This window comes from Lipotes vexillifer, unplaced genomic scaffold (genome assembly GCF_000442215.2).
Source record: "Lipotes vexillifer unplaced genomic scaffold, Lipotes_vexillifer_v1.1 scaffold875, whole genome shotgun sequence".
Taxonomy (NCBI): domain Eukaryota; kingdom Metazoa; phylum Chordata; class Mammalia; order Artiodactyla; family Lipotidae; genus Lipotes; species Lipotes vexillifer.
Genome location: NW_006792177.1, coordinates 2,486,047 through 2,505,645, shown reverse-complemented (window position 1 = coordinate 2,505,645; position 19,599 = coordinate 2,486,047). Strand labels below are relative to the sequence as shown.

At 38.2% G+C, this 19,599-nt stretch overlaps 1 protein-coding gene and 1 pseudogene across 1 annotated transcript in view; one reads left to right on the top strand and one right to left on the bottom strand.

Moving 5' to 3' along the window:
* ATRN (attractin) overlaps positions 1 to 19,599 on the bottom strand; it is a 174,272-nt gene that overhangs the window by 92,420 nt on the left and 62,253 nt on the right. Inside the window, exons 6-10 of the mRNA XM_007465407.1 lie at positions 19,021 to 19,189; positions 5,356 to 5,446; positions 4,201 to 4,444; positions 3,283 to 3,466; positions 2,113 to 2,267 (exon numbers count right to left, since the gene is read on the bottom strand). Coding sequence (XP_007465469.1) covers positions 2,113 to 2,267; positions 3,283 to 3,466; positions 4,201 to 4,444; positions 5,356 to 5,446; positions 19,021 to 19,189 — 843 coding nt within the window. The remainder of the gene's footprint in view (positions 1 to 2,112; positions 2,268 to 3,282; positions 3,467 to 4,200; positions 4,445 to 5,355; positions 5,447 to 19,020; positions 19,190 to 19,599) is intronic.
* On the top strand, positions 10,316 to 11,278 carry LOC103078505 (heterogeneous nuclear ribonucleoprotein A1 pseudogene; annotated as a pseudogene).

The window sequence follows — 19,599 nt, the reverse complement described above, 5'->3', positions numbered from 1 at the left end:
CAACGGGTGCGGCTGAACCATACCAACCTCTGACTCACTGTCTTCTGTTCCCAGACACACAGACTTTCACACTCACTAAACAAAGGTTCTTCCACTCAATCCAGACATTTATTCAACCCTGACAACAAAAGCTTTCACTTTCTTCTCCTACCCAGCCTAAACTCTGTTGTCTTCCTCACATGCAGAACAGAGGCCATCAACTCCCACAGCTTCCTGACCACGCACCTTGCTTCCTTCCCCAAAACCAGTGTGGCAGGAGCCCTTCCTCTTATCCCACCTGACTTTTACCACAGTATTTAAATATGCCCAAGGAGTACTCAACTTACCCATTTTCTTCCCTTCACAGACAAGGGTTTTTTTTGTTTGTTTGTTTGTTTTTAATTAAAACGGTCAACATTCACTGTGTACATCTCACCATATATTACTTCTCAGCCTCCTGTAATCTGGATCATTCCTTCATGTCCAGAGGGTAATAAATAATCTCTTTGTTGCTAAATGTGAAAGACTCTCCAGTCCTTATTTTACTTAATCCCTCTGTAGCCACTGTTAACTGCTACCTCTCAGGTCCCCAGTCTTGCCTCACTTTCCTCCTATTCTCTGACATGCTTCTGCAATCTCCATTCTCTTTAAGACTTCTTTATATATCTATTCCCTGGCTCTTTGCTTGACCCTGACGACACATGCTCCCTACAGAAGTTCACCCCCTCCTACAGCTCCCCACTTATCTCTGTACTGCTCTGTCCCACAGTCATCTCCAGCTGAACATGCTCCCAAATTCCATTTACTCACTTCCTCCCAGACCTTGTCCCTCTACTTCTATTTCCAGCCTTGGTAAAAAACACCATCTACTGTGGCCCACACCAGATACCAGATAAGGATGCTGTCACAGCTCTCAAAACACACTCGGGACAATCCTCGGGTTCCCAGTAATTCTCAAACACATATGTCTCTTTATCCTCATTGCCACTTCCACAGTCTTGGCTCAAACCCTCCTCAGGACTTCATCAACAGCCTCCTAACTCCCATCTTGCCCCTTCCCAACTACTCATCACAAGGCCACAAAAAGATCTTCCTAAGACACAAATACAATTCTATCACCTCTGCTGTAAGATTCTTTAAAAAGCCCAAACCCCTCAGCATGACATAACAGGTCCCTCAAGATCTGACCAGACAGCTGCTTGCTTCTAGTTCCACTTAAAGCCACTCTTCCCTGATGTGCTACTAGAATACAGCCAAAACTAAATACTCATAGGCCCAAAGTATGTGGCATGGTCTCTTTCCACCTCTGTGTCTCCAAACATGGGCTTCCTTTGCCTGATAAGTCCTGCCTAACTTGGCCCAGCCAACTTCCCAGTGCTAGGACCCAGCCTGGATGGCCTCCTCAAGAAGGCTTTCCCTGACTGTACCCCTTACCCCTCATGAACTAAGGGATGCTCACAGGTGCTCTCATACGTTCTTCTCAGAGCAAGTAACACCCTGAATGCAATTATATTGTCTGCTCAGTTCTCTGCCTCCCCCACCATGAGGCCAAGGACTGTAACTTATTGCTCTTATGATCCCCAATGTATAAGTTCAGTGGCTGGCACATAAATGTCTGTTAAAAAAGAACATCTGATGATATTTATATTTATATCATATGATATATGATAAATATTAAAGAACTTCTAATGTCTGTTTTGCATGAACCAATATTGCCCTCTTCTGGTCAGTACATTACCACACCAAATTCTTAAAAAAATTTTTGTCCAAGTATTACATCAAGAATGTGTGAAACCAGTTTCAAGGGAATAAGATAAAGTTAAACTTAAACCAACTTAACACAATGCTGGTGGTCACAACTACATAACACATATTACTATGTAAGGCTTTTATCTGTGACACAGGAGAGCCCAATCACCCCAATTCATCAAAGGAGGGACTTCAAAAAGAATTTAATACAGAAGTAATGCTTTTTAACAGATTATAATATGAGTCAAATTAACATAAAAAATTCCATTTGGACCTCTTTCAAATAGCTTGACCATTTTTAACTAGAAATATTTTCTGTTTCTTTTAAAACGTTGCTTACAGACAAAAAGATTCTTAATGCTAAAATGGCTTTGGGAAACGTACCAATGTCGTAAGCCATGAAATCTGAAGAGAAGCATTTGGCTCCATGGCTCATGGATGTGTCATTGTGTGTGTTTCCTCCAAACACCAGCATGGTTCCACTCACTATCACAGCTGTGTGCAAGTAACGGAAAAATCGGCTGTCCTTAAGAATAGTCCTTTTGAGTTTATTTAAAAATAATAAATACAAGGTTAGTTCTTTAGAATATTTATCATCTATTTGCTAATACAAACATAACCATTTTCTTAACTTCAGATCCAAGTGTGCAAATAATTCTAGATTTTTCTCTGTATATAAGTAACTTTCTCAACAATAAACATGTAAAATTGAAAGACGTATGAGAATTTTGATATGTTAAGAGCCTTAAAAATGTTCATACTCTGTGTTCATACTCTATAATTCCAGTTTCTGAGTAGATATCATGTGAAATATGGATGGAAGCTTACATATGTTTTATTAATAAGACAAGAGCAAGAAACCAAAACTTCCAACTGGATACCCACATGATGGATATCCCACATGATGGAGTATTACACAGTCACTAAAAATGACAATTTTAATGACAGACAATGTAAAATGGTATCCACAGCATGGTCTCAAATATGTAAGGAAATATGAAAAGAAACCATTGCTTCATAATTATATTATTTCATAACTCAAATTTGCTTTACATTTCTTAAGATTAGCATACTTTATATAGACCAATATATAGCAGAGTGAGGACAGGTCTAATCTTTTAGGTACTGAGACCACCTCTGTTTGATGATTTCATGGAATGATGCCAGTAACTGACCCTAATGATAACACCTTGGTCAGCAAGAAAAGGTTAAAAAGTGGCTATATTCTACTTAATTACAACAGTGTGCATAAACTCAGCTATGTAGAACAATTTTTTCCTTAGGATTCTGAAGAGCTAAAATTTTACAGTGGTACTGAGTGTATGAAAATTGAAAAACAGTCAAAAAAAAACAACAAAAAACCCCAAGATTCTAATCAACCTACTACAAAATTATAGATACTACTACTTTATTACCTTCTGCTTATTTCACAATTTCTGTTTACAACGATGAAGAGAATTATCTGCAAGGACTGAAAACAAAAATGTAGCACAATTTTCCCAGCAATTGCCAGAATTCCCACCTTAAAGTCAAAGCTCAAGAAAAAGCACCCACCACATCTGGGTGTCCACATTGTATCTGTAGAGATCATCTGCAAGCCGGTATTTATTGGCACTGAAAGCCTTGTAGCCTCCATGAATATACAGGGACCTGGTCCTGTGGTCATAGACACTGCTATGGCCATAGCCCCCTTGGACAAGGGCACCCTGGGTATGTAATATACTCCATGTGTTCTTACCTGAAAAGGGCAAACAGTTAAAGGCAAATGTTGCAGGCTCCTCCTAATTCTTAAAATTACCAATTAGCTTAAGACAAGAGAAGAGATTTCAGGAGACCTGATACATGTAACTTTCTTTAACCATTTTATTTTTAAAGGAAGGCCATCTAAAACTTGTAACAAATCCAGGTGGCCAAACTTCAACCTGTTAAATGTTCTGATGTTCTAATATGTAGGAAAAGAATTACATTAAATTTAAAAGACTCAGATCCCCCTCAATTGAACACTTAATTCCCCATGACCTTTACGGACCAATTTGCAGATGTACTTTACGGACCTACTTTCTTAAAATATCATCCACATCCACAAAAACAAATATAATAAAATTTAACCAAAGGAAAGATTATATAATCTAAGGGGAAATCACGCTCCATTAAACCAATCTCTAAAGGGCTTTTCAAATATTTTTTTTTCTTCAGAGTATTTGTTGATCAAACCCTTTTAATTTATTTTATTTTCAACACTCATAGCATTTAGTGCTATTTTTGGCTCCTTGCCAAATTGACAGTAACAAATATATACCACATAGCAGCATCAATAATCTAAACTTCACTGGCAATTCATCAATGCTAACTGTATCTCAAGATCAAGTATTGGGTCAACGTTACGTTGAATTCTGTTAAACAGTCATAATAATAAGAGTAAAATTTTAAATCTGACATTCAAAAATGATTCACTGAAAAAAATATACATACCCAAGTCATACTCCTGCACATTGCTAATATATCCATAGAGAGGGCAGTGACCAAAGATAATCAGCATGACCACTCGGCCAGTTTTAAATGTGACAATGTGTGCTGAGTGCCCAACCACTGCATACTGCTCCTTTGCTTTAGGGGACAACAATACCCATGATTCATTATGAATATGAAACACTCTCAACTCATTGGTCACATTCCCTGTTGAATCAATTTTTCCTCCATACATGTAAATTTTATCCTAGGGAAAAAATGTAAACAAAATTCTAAAAGACATCAAAAGGATCAAATCTAAACACAGAAAAAGGAACAGTTCAAAACCTCAATATTATTCTTAGCTTAAAAAGTGTTAGTGAAAAGCACCTTTCAGTGAATTATTAGGAAAAGGATGTAGAAAGAACAAAATAAAATAAATCTAACCTATATCCCTAATACTTTGCCACTTTTCTTGGACTTCCTCACACAAGATCTTTTACAATATAAAATGGCTTGGAAAAATAAAGTTGAAATAAACTAAAAAACAGGGAAATGAAAATGATTACTCAGTTACATTGTAATGTCGCTATCCTTGGCTAAACTTGCTAATGAACGTAAAAGCTAACCTACACTAGATTAATTTTTAACCATTTAGTATCACAATCATAATATCCCAGTTTGAATATGAATCCATTTAAATCTCTCGGGTTAGTTTCAACTTTAATTTCCACTTATAACTTAGCCAATTATATACCCCCCACATTAGAAAGTTTTCCCCCAATTAAAAACCAACACTGAAGTCAAAATCAGAGACAGAAAGTAGAATGGTGGTTGCCAGGGGCAGGCAGGAGGAGGGAATGGGGAATTATTGCTTAATGGGCATAGAGTTGCAGTTTTACAAGATCAAAAGAATTACAAAGATGAAAAAAAAAACCAAAGCAAAAAAAACAAGAATTACCAAGATGGATGGTGATGATGGCTGCACAACACTATGAGTGAAATTACTATCACTGGATTGTACACTTAAAAATGGCTAAGTATGTTATACATACTTTACCGCAATAAAAAAGATTAGGAAAAAATCCAACACTAAATAGCTATTTCAATCACATAATATGAGAAAGTAACAGTGGAAGAGTTGAGTTTCTAGCTTAGTACGGAGTGGAGACATTTTACCTTGTATAATGCTAAAGAATGACCATATCTAACAACCACATTGTTCACAGAATGGTTCAGTGCAAGCCACTCCCTAGAAGCAAGGTCATACCTACAAAACAAACAGATCATATTTTCACCCAAATGACAAAACAGAACATCTTGAAGTCTTTGTGATCTAATCCACTTTGGAGATGCTCGTTAAATCTGCAATGGATATGGTGAGGTACCTGGGCAAACAAACCTAACATCTGGGCCTATGGGGCACATGAGAGCTCAGGAAGGGGGAGCTGGGTTCCACAGCTCTGGGACGAGAAAGAAAATCTACTGGAATTTTCTAATGCTTCCTGAAAACCTCTTCTACACACTAAATCACTTGCAGGTTTGCATTATACTCAAGGGACTTTTATTACTATAACTTTTCTTTCATTTAACCATGCAAAAGTAAAGACACATACTGAAAAAGGGATGATAACTAAGTTAAAAAAAATTCTTGGCCTTTCCTTTTCTTTATCTAATTTATTTTAAAAAGTAATATTTTCAAAAAAACTAGAATATCATAGCATTTCAATTATACTATGAATACACTTAAAGACCTTTAAAATATAAAAATGCTCAAAAGAAAATCATTTATACTCTTACATTGCAGCGTTAATCACATTCAATATCTTAGAATATTAGTTTTGTTTTTGAGGAAAACATCATTCTATTGTTTTTATTAAAATTATACATACTCACTATAAAAAGTGTAATCAATGCAAAAAAAACAAAGACCCAAAAACTTAAAAATGACCCCAGGGCTTCCTTGGTGGCGCAGTGGTTGAGAGTCCGCCTGCCGATGCAGGGGACACGGGTTCGTGCCCCGGTCCGGGAGGATCCCACGTGCCGTGCAGCGGCTGGGCCCGTGAGCCATGGCCGCTGAGCCTGCGCGTCCGGAGCCTGTGTTCCGCAACGGGGGAGGCCACAGCAGTGAGAGGCCCGCATACCGCAAAAAATTAAATAAATAATAAATAAAAATGACCCCACATTCTGTCATCTAGAAATGAATATCATTAAGTAAACATCATTCCAGACATTTTCTATGCATACATACAGATAGAAGAATAGACTGATAATATACATTTATACAAAGGGGATCCTAATATAGATGAATTTTAATAAACGGTGTTAATTTTAATTTTATATAATTTAATAGAAAAAAGAAACCAAAGGAAAACCAATACTACTGTTACATTTTAAATGTTTTTCTATAAGTTTCCCTGAATACAAGATTTTTAAATTATGAAAAACATTATGTAAACAAGAAGATGTAAGAAAGTTTTATCACAACATAATAGCAAAAAAGGGAAACAAATATCCATCAATAGAAAATGGATTAATAAATTATAGATATCTATATAACATTTATAGAGTGAATATACTCAAGCAGTGTATTATTAACATAAATCTTGAAACAATGTTAAGCTAAAAACACAAACTGCAGAATACTGTTCCTGTAAAGACTAAAACAAGAAAATTTATTAACTCTAAAAATGTTCATATATATTAAAAGTCTAAAGATAAGTATGTGAACAAATGACATCACAATATCAGGATATTGATTATCTCTGGGATTTTAGAGGGGCATGTGGGATCTTAACTATATTAGCAATGTTTTATTTCCTAACCTGGATGATGAATGTATTAGCATTCATTATTTTTCTCTAAACCTTTCCCTTTGTTTTAAATATTTTATACATGATCTAAAGAAAACATAAAATGGTGACATTCATTAAATATGAATAACACTTAAATCAATACCAGCTATTATTTTATGTATTTTTTTGAATATTCTACATTTTAAAAATACATGAAAAGTTATTTAGAGAGTAAACTCCCTTTAGTTTTAAAATTACATGTAATTTAATTTTGGACAGACTCCACTAACTTCCTACTCTGAAAGTTGAAAACATTAGCACCCACATTTCCTCCCACTTCTTCTCCCAATTTTTGTTATATAATTTTTACATTGTCCAGGTGCAAAACATGCACATTCCATTCTATAATTTCATAGTTATTTAGTACTGGATCTATATTTTAGTTGAATCAGTCTCCTCACAGTCCTCTTACCACTTCTCCTTCTTGAGTCTTTAATTCTTAATTGGCTAGACTGCACTGTCAAGTGGTTATTCCTAGTGGAGATTATACGTGCTTCTCCCCGTAAATTCTTTCATGTTGAAGAATATCTGCTTACTAGCTTTAGAGGTGAATGACATCTTGGCTGCATATAATACTCATGGGCCATCCTTTCTTTCCCGCACAACTTTGCTGACGCTGCTCCCTTGAATGTTGCTGGTATTGAATGCTGCCAGTGGAGGTCTGAGGCCAGTCTGATTTTTTTCCACTTTTGTGTGGTTTGCTTTTCTGCTTGCAAGTCAGAAGTCTCAATCATTCTCATTCTCTCTCCCCCTCCTTTCTTCCCTCCCTCTCTCTAAATAAATAAATATACATAAATATATATAGGTATTATATATAAATATATATGTATTTCTCTCACTGTTTTTTAAAAACACAATATTGTACTTTACTTATGGTGGAAATAACTTAAATCCATCCAGGTAAATGTTTTAACAAAATGGACTGCATACTACTGCAACTTTTATGGCATTCTGGAAAGTGTTTCCTAAGAAGAACTAGCATGGCTTCTGAAAAACACATATATACCATATGTTCAAGCCAAAGGCCTGTTTCTTTAATCTTGAAAGAAAGAAACAGAGGGAGCACAGAAACAAGTCTCCACGTGACCCAATCCATATCTCTTTCAAGTGACATGGAAGGTGCTCAATCTGTATCTTAATGCATTTTACTCTTCCTCAATCAATAACGTGTCAGCCCAAGAGCTGGTCAGAGACACTAAGGTGCCGGCAGGTGCTCAAATCTGGTTAAGATGAACTGCCAAAAGACATTTACATAACAGGTTGTCACTCTCTTCACAATACAGAGAAGCGAACACAAGACAAGAACAATGTTGATGCAATAAACTGTAAGAAATGCCAAGTGCCAAATAAACGCTCCTTCTGGGAGCTGAGTCCAAGATAAAGGAATATTGAACAATTAGTTCTAAGACCTGGACATGCAGTTAAGCAAAGACAAACCTCACGAATTCAGAAGTAAGTGTCTTCCATAAAGGTGCAGCCACCTCTCTCACAAACTCCTTCCTGATGGCTGGTAACACAATGCCCATCATGCCACAGGGCACATCCTCTGCCCCTCACAGTGGCCTGATATTCCAATTACAGTGTCTGGCCATCCAAAGACCACAGGAAAGGCTCTACAGAAATTGAACTTGACCCCAGCCAGCAGGAGTCAAGAACTACCTGAGGCTTCCCACCCAATAATTTGCCGTTTATCCTAAAAGTTCAATAATTTGATCAAATCAGGTCTTGTCATTGAATAACTGTAATATTTTCCCTGAAACATCTTGTACTATTTCAATCCACTTGTTCTATTTGTTAGGTTCTTTTCTTCAGTGACAGCAATTATCTGTATTATATTGGACTTTCTGTCTCCCATGTCTTTACTTTTTCAAATTATTTAACTTTTTCATCTGTATTCATTGGAATCACATCTACCAAGCTGTCAGCAGTTCGATTTTCATTGTAGTTTTTGCTGTACGTAACTTATTTATATTTCTTTACATGTGTACTCTCCCATTTCATCTCATTGTTATTATCTTCTTGCTTTTCAGCTTGTTTTTCTGAATTCAAATTCTTATATTGATCCATAGCACAAAGCAGTTGGAAGGAATACTTTTCCTCTATGATCAGTTGTTATCAGTTTTACACGCTGTGTTCTTTCCTCTTTACCTTTTCACCATAGATATTTGCACTTGCTACAATGTCACTTCTTGTGTCTTGCTTGTGGTTAGACATTGCTCTCCAGACATTACACTTGCAAACTGTGGGTGATTTCTTAATTCTTTTTCCACTGTATCTAAGACAAGTTTATCTTTCCATCCTAGCTTTAGTGTGAGAGTTGGCATTTTATGTTAGGTCCACTTTTCTGAAGTCTGAAGAAATGCTGGGGTTCAGGTGGGGGTGGGGGTGTGCAGTCTATTTGAATAAAATATCCAGAGTCTATTCGCCTCTGAGATTTTGTTTAAGTGTCCTATCCCAGGGTTCAAATTTTGGGATAGCCAAATTACATAGAAGCCCTGACTTCTGGGCAGACTCAGCCACTTGATCAATTTCCCCCTTTTTCACTTGATCCTCCTTAGCAACTATTTCTTACACTACTCAGTTAAAAAGGCAAGAAAACAATGATACCCACTCAGTTTGCTTCTCTCTAGATTTGGGGCTATTAGTGAGAACTCTCAGAATTTCACTCATATGGTTTCTGTGGGGGCTTGCTGTTTCTGTGTGTCTGTTTTAAGTTTATCAGATTAGGTGATACTCCTTACCTTGTGTGGTTACCTGTTGCTCAAATTTCTTATTATTTCTTTTTTTAGCTTAAAAAAAACCCTATTTTTTTGCTCAAGGGAAGGAAATTCAGTGACATTTCAATTGGAAATCTTAACCAGATGACCAAGATAATTTGTTTTGCCAGAGGACCCTTGGGTGACATAAAATGGGAACTGCTTTTTAATGCAACTTAAAAGTTTTGGGTTAACAGGGTTGTGGAGAAAATAGTGAGGGCAATTCCTGCAATATGCTTATATAAGAGTATAGACGATGATAAAATTTGTGATCTAAGTTCCAGAAATACTCCCTCTAAAAGGAGTCACTATATTCACTTTTCATGAGTTAGTAAAAATTTATTTGAAACTATATTAGTATTTACACAAAATACATAAAGCTGTAAAAATCATGTTTTGATCAAGTACAAGAAGAAAAATGTTAAAACCTAAAAAATAAATGTGGAGATACATTCGCTAGATTACTCCTTTCTGCATGTGGACGCCGCCGAGTAAGCATCATTGACATCTTCCCTCTCCACTGCCGTCATGTCTAAGTCAGAGTTTCCCAAAGAGGCCAAACAATTGCGGAAGCTCTTCATTGGAGGTTTGAGCTTTGAAACAACTGATGCGAGTCTGAGGAGCCATTCTGAGCAGTGGGGAGCACTCACAGACTACGTGGTGATGAGGGATCCAAACACCAATCGCTCCAGAGGCTGCGGGGTTGTCACGTATGCCACTGTGGAGGAGATGGATGCAGCCATGAAGGCAAGGCCACACAAGGTGGATGGAAGAGTTGTGGAACCAAAGAGGGCCGTCTCAAGAAAAGATTCTCAAAGACCTGGTGCCCACTTAACTATGAAAAAGATTTTTGTTAGTGGCTTTAAAGAAGACACTGAAGAACATTATCTAAGAGATTATTTTGAACAGTACTGGAAAACTGAAGTGACTGCAATCATAACTGACTGAGGCAGTGGCAAAAAGAGAGGCTTTGCTTTCGTAACCTTTGATGACCATGACTCCGTAGACAAGACTGTCATTCAGAAATATCACACAGTGAACGGCCACAACTGTGAAGTAAGGAAAGTCCTATCTAAGCAAGAGAAGGCTAGTGCTTCATCCAGCCAAAGAGGTTGAAGTGGTTCTGGAAGCTTTGGTGGTGGTTGTGGAGGGCGTTTTGGTGGGAATGACAGCTTTGGTCGTGGAGGAAACTTCAGTGGTTGAGGTGGCTTTGGTGGCAGCCGTGGTGGTGGTGGCTATGGTGGCAGTGGGGATGACTATAATGGATTTGGTAATGATGGAAGCAATTCTGGAGGTGGTTGAAGCTACAGTGATTTTGGCAATTACAACAATCAATCTTCAAATTTTGGACCCATGAAAGGAGGAAACTTTGGAGGAAGAAGTTCTGGCCCTTATGGTGGTGGAGGCCAGTACTTTGCCAAACCACGAAACCAAGGTGGCTACAGTGGTTCCAGCAGCAGCAGTAGCTATGGCAGTGGCAGAAGGTTTTAATTACTGCCAGGAAACAAAGCTTCGCAGGAGAGGAGAGCCAGATAAGTGACAGGGAAGCTACAGGTTACAACAGATTTGTAAACTCAGCCAAGCACAGTGCTGGCAGGGCCTAGCTGCTTCAAAGAAGACATGTTTTAGACAATACTCCTGTGTATGGGCAAAAAACCCTCGAGGACTGTATTTGTGACTAACTTGTATAACAGGTTAGTTTCTATTCTGTGGAAACTGTAAAGTATTCCAACAAAGGGTTTTAATGTAAATTTTTTTTTTGCACCCATGCTGTTGATTGCTAAATATAATCGTCTGATCATGACACTGAATTAATGCGCCTTTTTAAAAAACAGAAAGATAGATCAATGGAATAGGATAGAAAGCCCAGAGATAAACCCATGCACATATGGTCACCTTATCTTTGATAAAGGTGGCAGGAATATACAGTGGAGAAAGGACAGCCTCTTCAATAAGTGGTGCTGGGAAAATTGGACAGGTACATGTAAAAGTATGAGATTAGATCACTCCCTAACACCATACACAAAAATAAGCTCAAAATGGATTAAAGACCTAAATGTAAGGCCAGAAACTATCAAACTCTTAGAGGAAAACATAGGCAGAACACTCTATGACATAAATCACAGCAAGATCCTTCTTGACCCATCTCCTAGAGTAATGGAGATAAAAACAAAAATAAACAAATGGGACCTAATGAAACTTCAAAGCTTTTGCACAGCAAAGGAAACCATAAACAAGACCAAAAGACAGCCCTCAGAATGGGAGAAAATATTTGCAAATGAATCAACTGACAAAGGATTAATCTCTAAAATTTACAGGCAGCTCATGCAGCTCAATAACAAAAAAATAAACAACCCAATCCAAAAATGGGCAGAAGACCTAAATAGACATTTCTCCAAAGAAGATATACAGACTGCCAACAAACACATGAAAGAATGCTCAACATCATTAATCATTAGAGAAATGCAAATCAAAACTACAATGAGATATCATCTCACACCAGTCAGAATGGCCATCATCAAAAAATCTAGAAACAATAAATGCTGGAGAGGGTGTGGAGAAAAGGGAACACTCTTGCACTGCTGGTGGGAATGTGAATTGGTTCAGCCACTATGGAGAACAGTATGGAGGTTCCTTAAAAAACTACAAATAGAACTACCATATGACCCAGCAATCCCACTACTAGGTATATACCCTGAGGAAACCAGAATTCAGAAAGAGTCATGTACCAAAATGTTCATTGCAGCTCTATTTACAATAGCCCGGAGATGGAAACAACCTAAGTGCCCGTCGTCGGATGAATGGATAAAGAAGATGTGGCACATATATACAATGGAATATTACTCAGCCATAAAAAGAAACGAAATTGAGCTATTTGTAATGAGGTGGATAGATCTAGAGTCTGTCATACAGAGTGAAGTAAGTCAGAAAGAGAAGGACAAATACCGTATGCTAACACATATATATGGAATTTAAGAAAAAAAAATGTTATGAAGAACCTAGGGGTAAAACAGGAATAAAGACAGAGACCTACTGGAGAACAGACTTGAGGATATGGGGAGGGGGAAGGGTGAGGTGTGTTAGGGCGAGAGAGAGACATGGACATATATATACTAACAAACGTAAGGTAGATAGCCAGTGGGAAGCAGCCGCATGGCACAGGGAAACCGGCTCGGTTCTTTGTGGCTGTCTGGAGGGGTGGGATAGGGAGGGTGGGAGGGAGGGAGACAAAGAGGGAAGAGATATGGGAACATATATATATGTATAACTGACTCACTCTGTTATAAAGCAGAAACTAACACACCATTGTAAAGCAATTATACCCCAATAAAGATGTAAAAAAAAAAAAAAAACGTGCTCTGTAAAGTTAGTCTACTCTGAAGACATTTTGGTAAACGACTGCAACAGTGTGAAGTCAGAATTTCTTCAGGGTGATGCCAGGTTCCACTTGAAATTTATTCACAACCTGCTTGTGAATAAAGCCAGCGTCTTCAGAAACTTGGTGTAGTTGAACTGACAGTTACTGTGTTGTGTCCTGGAGTTCACCGTTAAAAGGGTCACCCAAGCAAAGTCATGGAGTTTTTTCGTTATTAATATGATTGTTGGCATATCCTATGCAATATATCTAAATAGAATTATGGTACAAGATAAAGTTATAGATGGGAATGAAGTTTGTTTACCACACATTATCATGGGTAATCAATAAACTATTTAACACCCTCTTAAAAATAAATAAAATAAAAAAAATAAACATGGCTTACAAGGTACACCAGTCAAAAGTAGTAGGTAACATCTATATTTCTAAGAACAAATATTTGTGAAAGAAATAGATAATTCATTTACTCTCTTATTCATTTGATAAATACTTATTTGAGCACATTCTATGAGCTAAGCCAAATTGAGTAAACAAGGTCTCTAACCTTGGAGAACATATAGTGGAAAAGGCAGAAAATGAGCAAGCACAACAATGGGCACAAGTAGAATACAAATTATGAACACTGCTCTAAAGGAAATGAGAACTATGAAAAAAACCAGGGAGCACCTGTCTGAACTAGCTGATCGGGGAGGATCTCACTATGGGACAGTTAACTGACAGGATACGTAAAGGAAGAAACCAGCCCTGAGGTACAACGGCAGGAACAGTCTAGACAAAGGGAAGAGCAAGCATAAGGAGTTTTAGGTAAGGAAAGAGGGCTGATGGGGCAGGAGGGGAGCAAGTTGAGTATGGGAAGGTAAGCAGCGGTCACATCAGGTAGGATCATTAAGTCCCATGGGAAGTCAGTGAAGGGTTCTAAGAAGGTAGTAAATGATAAAATGTATACCCTAAAAAATCACCCCAGTTGATATTTAGAAAATGGATTAAGCGGAATGAATGGAAACAGACTTTATAGGAACCTACTGCTGAATCCTAGATGAGAGATATTGGCAAGCTGGTCTTAAGAGAGAAAAGAATGAATACGACATGTGTTTGGTGACAGAGTTGATGGGCATGACATGAGATTATGTTATGAGGAGGTAAAGGAGAGGAAGTATCAAAATGACTCCCAGATTTCTTACTTCAAGGGAGGATGATGCCAGGAAGAAGTACAAAAATCAAATAAATGGTAGAATATATGACTCATAATATCCAGTATAACAGTGGAAGGGACAATCACCTTCACACCTTTAATTTTACCTTTACTTCTCAGGATGGCAGCACTAGAAGTAGTGAGAAGTGGTTAGATTAGGGATAGATTTTTTTTTTTTTTTGCGGTACGCGGGCGTCCCACTGCCGTGGCCTCTCCCGTTGCGGAGCACAGGCTCCGGACGCGCAGGCTCAGCAGCCACGGCTCACGGGCCCAGCCACTCCGCAGCACGTGGGATCCTCCCGGACTGGGGCACGAACCTGTGTCCCCTGCATCGGCAGGCGGACTCCCAACCACTGCACTACCAGGGAAGCCCTAGGGACAGATTTTAAAGGAAGAGCTAACAAGATCTGCTGACATATTGTGGCAGACAGACACTAGGGTGGTCTTCATGATCCCTGCCTCCTGGTGTTCATACCCGTGTGTATAATATCCTCCCCTCGAGTGTGAGCAGGATCTATGACTTGCTTCTAACCAACAGAATATGGCAAAAATAATGAGATGTCATTTCCATGACATCTATCCTGCTAGCAGACTCAGGCCAGAGCCTCTCCTTGTGACCTGATAAGTAAGCAGCCATACTGGGGAAACCCTACCAATAAGGAACTCTGGGCAGCCTCCAGGAGTTGAGGTGGCCTCCAGTTGACAGACAGCAAGAAGCCAGGGCCCTTAGTCCTACAACCACCGGGAAATGGGTGAGCTTGGAAATGGATTCCTGCCCAGTTGAACCTCTAAATTAGAACACAGGCCAGGTAACACCTTGATTGCTGAGAACCCAGTTAAGCCATGCCTAGAACCCTGACCAGCAGACACTATGAGGTAATAAATGTGTGTTGTTTTAATCTGCTAAGTTTGGGGTAATTTACACAGCAACAGATAACTAATACATATACTGATATGGAGTGTAAAAAAACAAGAAGTCAAGGATGACTCTGAAATTTTTGGCTTAAGCCAAATAGAAGAATGGAGTGGTCGTTTACTGAGATAGGGACTTCTGGGGCAAGAACAGGCTTGGAGGAAAGATCAGTTTGGGAAACATGGAGTTTTAGATGCCTATTGAGATGTCAAATAAAGAGGTGGGGATATGGGAACAGGTGTTAAGTCTAGGATGCAGATATAAATTTGGAAGTCACCAGCATAAAGGCCAAGATATTACATGAGATCACCAAGGGAGTGAATACACACTCTCACAGAAGGGGACCAAGGACTGAGCCCTGGGGCACATCATCATTCAGAAGTCAGTTAGCTGAAGAGGAACCAGCTAAGGAGCCTGAGAAGGAATGGGCAGTTACAAAAAATGTCAAGGAAATGTGGAGTCCTGGGAACCAAGTGAAGAAACTGTTTAAAGGAGGAGGGAGAGACTAGTTTTATCGATGCTTGTGAAAGATCAAGTAAGATGAGGAATAAGAACTGAAAATTTAAAATCCACTCCTTAGTCACACTAGCCACATTTCAAGTGCTCAATAACCACATGTGGATAGTGACATGACAGTGTAAACACAGAGCATTTCCATCGTAACCAAAACAGAAACTGTCCACTGAACAGTTCTGATGTAAAGAAAGAGAAGACAGAAAAATGAGCAATATGTAGGTAATTGCTAAATGTGGTGGTGGGAGTTTGTGGAAGTCCTCTTTTGATAACCTTTATCTTTCAAAACAGAAATGGGAAACAAGGCCACTAGCTGAGCAGGAAAACAGGAGAAAATGTGGTGGAGATCTAAAAAATGAAAAGACAGTATGACAGCTGAGCAGGAGAATAAGAGATGGAATAAGAAAAAATTAATGAAATGTAAACTCCTGTGGGAGTTGGGATTGTTGGAGTTCACCCAATCTCTTGACTCTGTACATGCATATCTTTTGCCAAACTTGGGCACTTTTCAACTATTATTTCTTCAAATACTTTTTCATACACACCCTCTTCCTCCTCTTCTTCCAAGGCTCCCCTGGTGAACAGAAATGTTAAGATTTTTTGTTACAGTCCACAGGTCTCTGAAACTCTGTTCATTTTTTAAATGTTTTATTTTCTCTGTGTTGTTCAGGTTAAGGAATTTCTATTGTTCTATCTTCAAGTTCACTGATTCTCTCCTCTGTCCTCTCCATTCTGTTGTTGAGAGAACTGTTGAAGCATTTTTATAATGACTGCTTTAAAATCTTTGTCAGATAACTCTAATATATGTGTCACCTTGGTGTCAGTATCTCTTGATTGCCTTTCTCATTCAAGTTGAGATTTTCCTGACTCTTACCATGACAAATGATTTTCAATTGAAATCTCAACATTTTGGGTATCATGACATGAGACTCTGGATCTTATTTAAATCTTCTGTTATAGCAGGCTTCCTCTGACACCACCCCAGTGGAGAGAGGGAAAGTCTACTCATTACTGCTGTTGCTACCAGGCAGGGGTAGAAATCTAGGCTCCCCACAGTGTCTCCACTGATGTCACAGGGGTGGGGGAGGCCTCATTAATGCCTGGTGGAGAAGTAAATCTCAGCTCCCTATATGGCCTTCTCTAACCCTACCCTGGTGGGATGGGGGGTGGTGGTTGGAGCACCTCACTTTATCCTGGCATAAGTGGAAATCTAGACTCTATACTAACACTTTGCTAGCAGGGGTGGGGGTGAAGCCACAGTTCTTTCTGTGCTGTTTGTCTAAGGTCGAGTGGTTATTGTCTAAAAGTTTTCTGTCTTGCTAAGCTGCCCCGTTCCTGGTCCTCAGGCTAGAGAAAACAGGGTTTTCTTGGGGCTTTTTCAGTTTATACCTATTAACATTTCCAGACTGCTGATTTTTCCAACATCAAGTCTGAGATATATGAGACTAAAGGAAAACCCTTGGAACTTATCATTATGTCATTTGTGGGGTCTTGAGGTCCCTAATAAGACTGCCTTCTTCAGAGTTTTCTTATGTTTGTTTCATATATAATGTCCAGGTTTTTTAACTGTACTTATCATACAAAGAATAGGGGAAAATGACCTTCATTTATTTATGATTTTTTAAAATTTTCTTTTTCATATTCTATTTCTAAAGGAGTATCTTTTGTGTTTATTTACTCTGTGTTCCTTCTAGGTTTGTCTTTAAATCTGAAATTATTTTAGAATTCTTTCCTAACTTCTATCATCTCATTTCTGAATTTTTCTAGTCTTGGTTATATTGTTCTTTCATGTCTTTTATCATTTTCTTATTGTATGTTAGCTTACTTTGGAATACTAAGTTATAATTTTTGTCAGTTTTTCTATTATGCTTTCATGTTGAAGGGGTATTAGTCTACTTATTCTCTTCTTTTTTATAATAACTTTCTATGAGATTTGACCTTGATATTTTTTCTGTTGCTAAATTTTAATTTTTTTAATTTAATTTTTTTTTAGTTTTTAAAAAATTTTCCTGAACTCTTATAGGAGATGCTTGATTTAGCTAGTTTTTCTAGTTTCTCAGCTCACTAGCTCCTCTTCTGTTGTAGTGTAGTGTCCAACTATTTGGCACCTTACTTGTTGAGATTTCCTGGCTCTGTTCCCCTCTCAGACTGTTATCTGGACTTTCTTTCTCTGCTGTCCCTGTCCTGTTCAATTTGAATTCTATTCCCAGCAGCTTTTCTTCAGTGTGGGACTTTCTCCTACAAAGAGTCTTTGGTTGGTTTTTTGAGAGCTAATAAGGCACAAACTGTTCCAGCCCCTTCAGATCCTACTACAGATCCCTTGAGCTCATCCCCACTACTAGAACATGCAAAATCTTCCCAATTCCAGCTGCTGTTCTCAAAGCAGCTTGCTGAGCTTTCCAGCGGGTCTTTGGGTTTACTGCTGGTGGGCCCACTGCTCCCCTTTGCTTACTCCTACATAGATACTGATAGCACACCGGTCTTGTAGCTGTCAATGGTTTAACCCCACCTATTGGTGTGGATGCCTTCTGACCAAGTTTGTTATAGATGTTATCCATGTGTTTTTTATTTTGCTATCCTAGTTGTTCTCTGTGCTTTAATGACTATGCTTGGGGGATTCAGAAACTATACTATCACTGCCATATTTCCAGAATTCCTTAGAGAACAGAGGCTGATTTTTGACAATCTTCATTAGTAGAAAATGTTTAGAAAAAATTTCCAGGGCACAAAATCAGCACAACAGTAGGTGTTCAAAAATTTCTCCCCAAAGTCAAACTCCATAGCTAATACCACTGTGAAAATATACTCTCCCTTCAGGATGAGCAGCATGGAACCAGCAAAAGACCTTGAACCCTGGGAAGTATTAAAGAATGGCATAATTTCCACTAGCAAACTGTAAATGCAAGCCGTTTAACCTACAGAAATGTTAATTAAATTAAGAGGCAAAGCAATCCCCTATTTATATAGAACCTATTATATGTATCTAACACAAAATCTGAGAGACAGTGTCTGGAAAAGATGAATTATTCTTTATTACAGCAATGAATTCTTTGTGGCTCCCAATTTCAAAAACTAAGAATATGTCCCCAAAAGTCTAGAATACAACTACTAAAATACTAACAGAGATTTTCTTCAGGAATGCAATTACTAATGATTTCTTTTCTTTTTGCTTATCTCTACTTTAAATATTTTCAAAATGGAAAAGTAAGCTTCTTGTAAAAATTTTTAAAACAACTTACGCTAGAACCATGTTGTAATCTGAGTGGTTGAACATATATCCTCCAACAACCCACATTATATTTCCATTGACCACAGCTTTGTGAGAGGCTCTGGGGAGCTTTAGGTTAGAATATTCCTCTTGTGTCCAAAATGACTGGTTAGCTGGTACAGGAACTGAACATCCAGGACCTAATAAAACATAATAAATTAGCTTCACAAAATGCAGCTTTAAAATTACTGCAATTCAGGAATTCCCTGGGAGTCCAGTGGTCAGTGCTCTGCACTTCCACTGCAGGGGGCCTGGGTTCAAGCCCTGGTCAGGGGAACTAAGATTCCCACAGGCAGTGCAGCAAGGACAAAAAAAAAAAAAAAAAAAAAGAAAACTACTGCGTTTCAAGTTTGAATCATCTAAATACAACAAATTATCTAAAGAATATTTACAGTCTTTCCTTTAGCATCTAAATATCAGACATATCCCTTTAATTTGTGCTTTCAATTTACTCAAAGGTAGTGACCAAGGGTAATCTCTAATAAAATTCAAAATCACACACTTTCTAATGAAGACCTGACCATATCTAGGTTAGGATTTTTTAGTAATG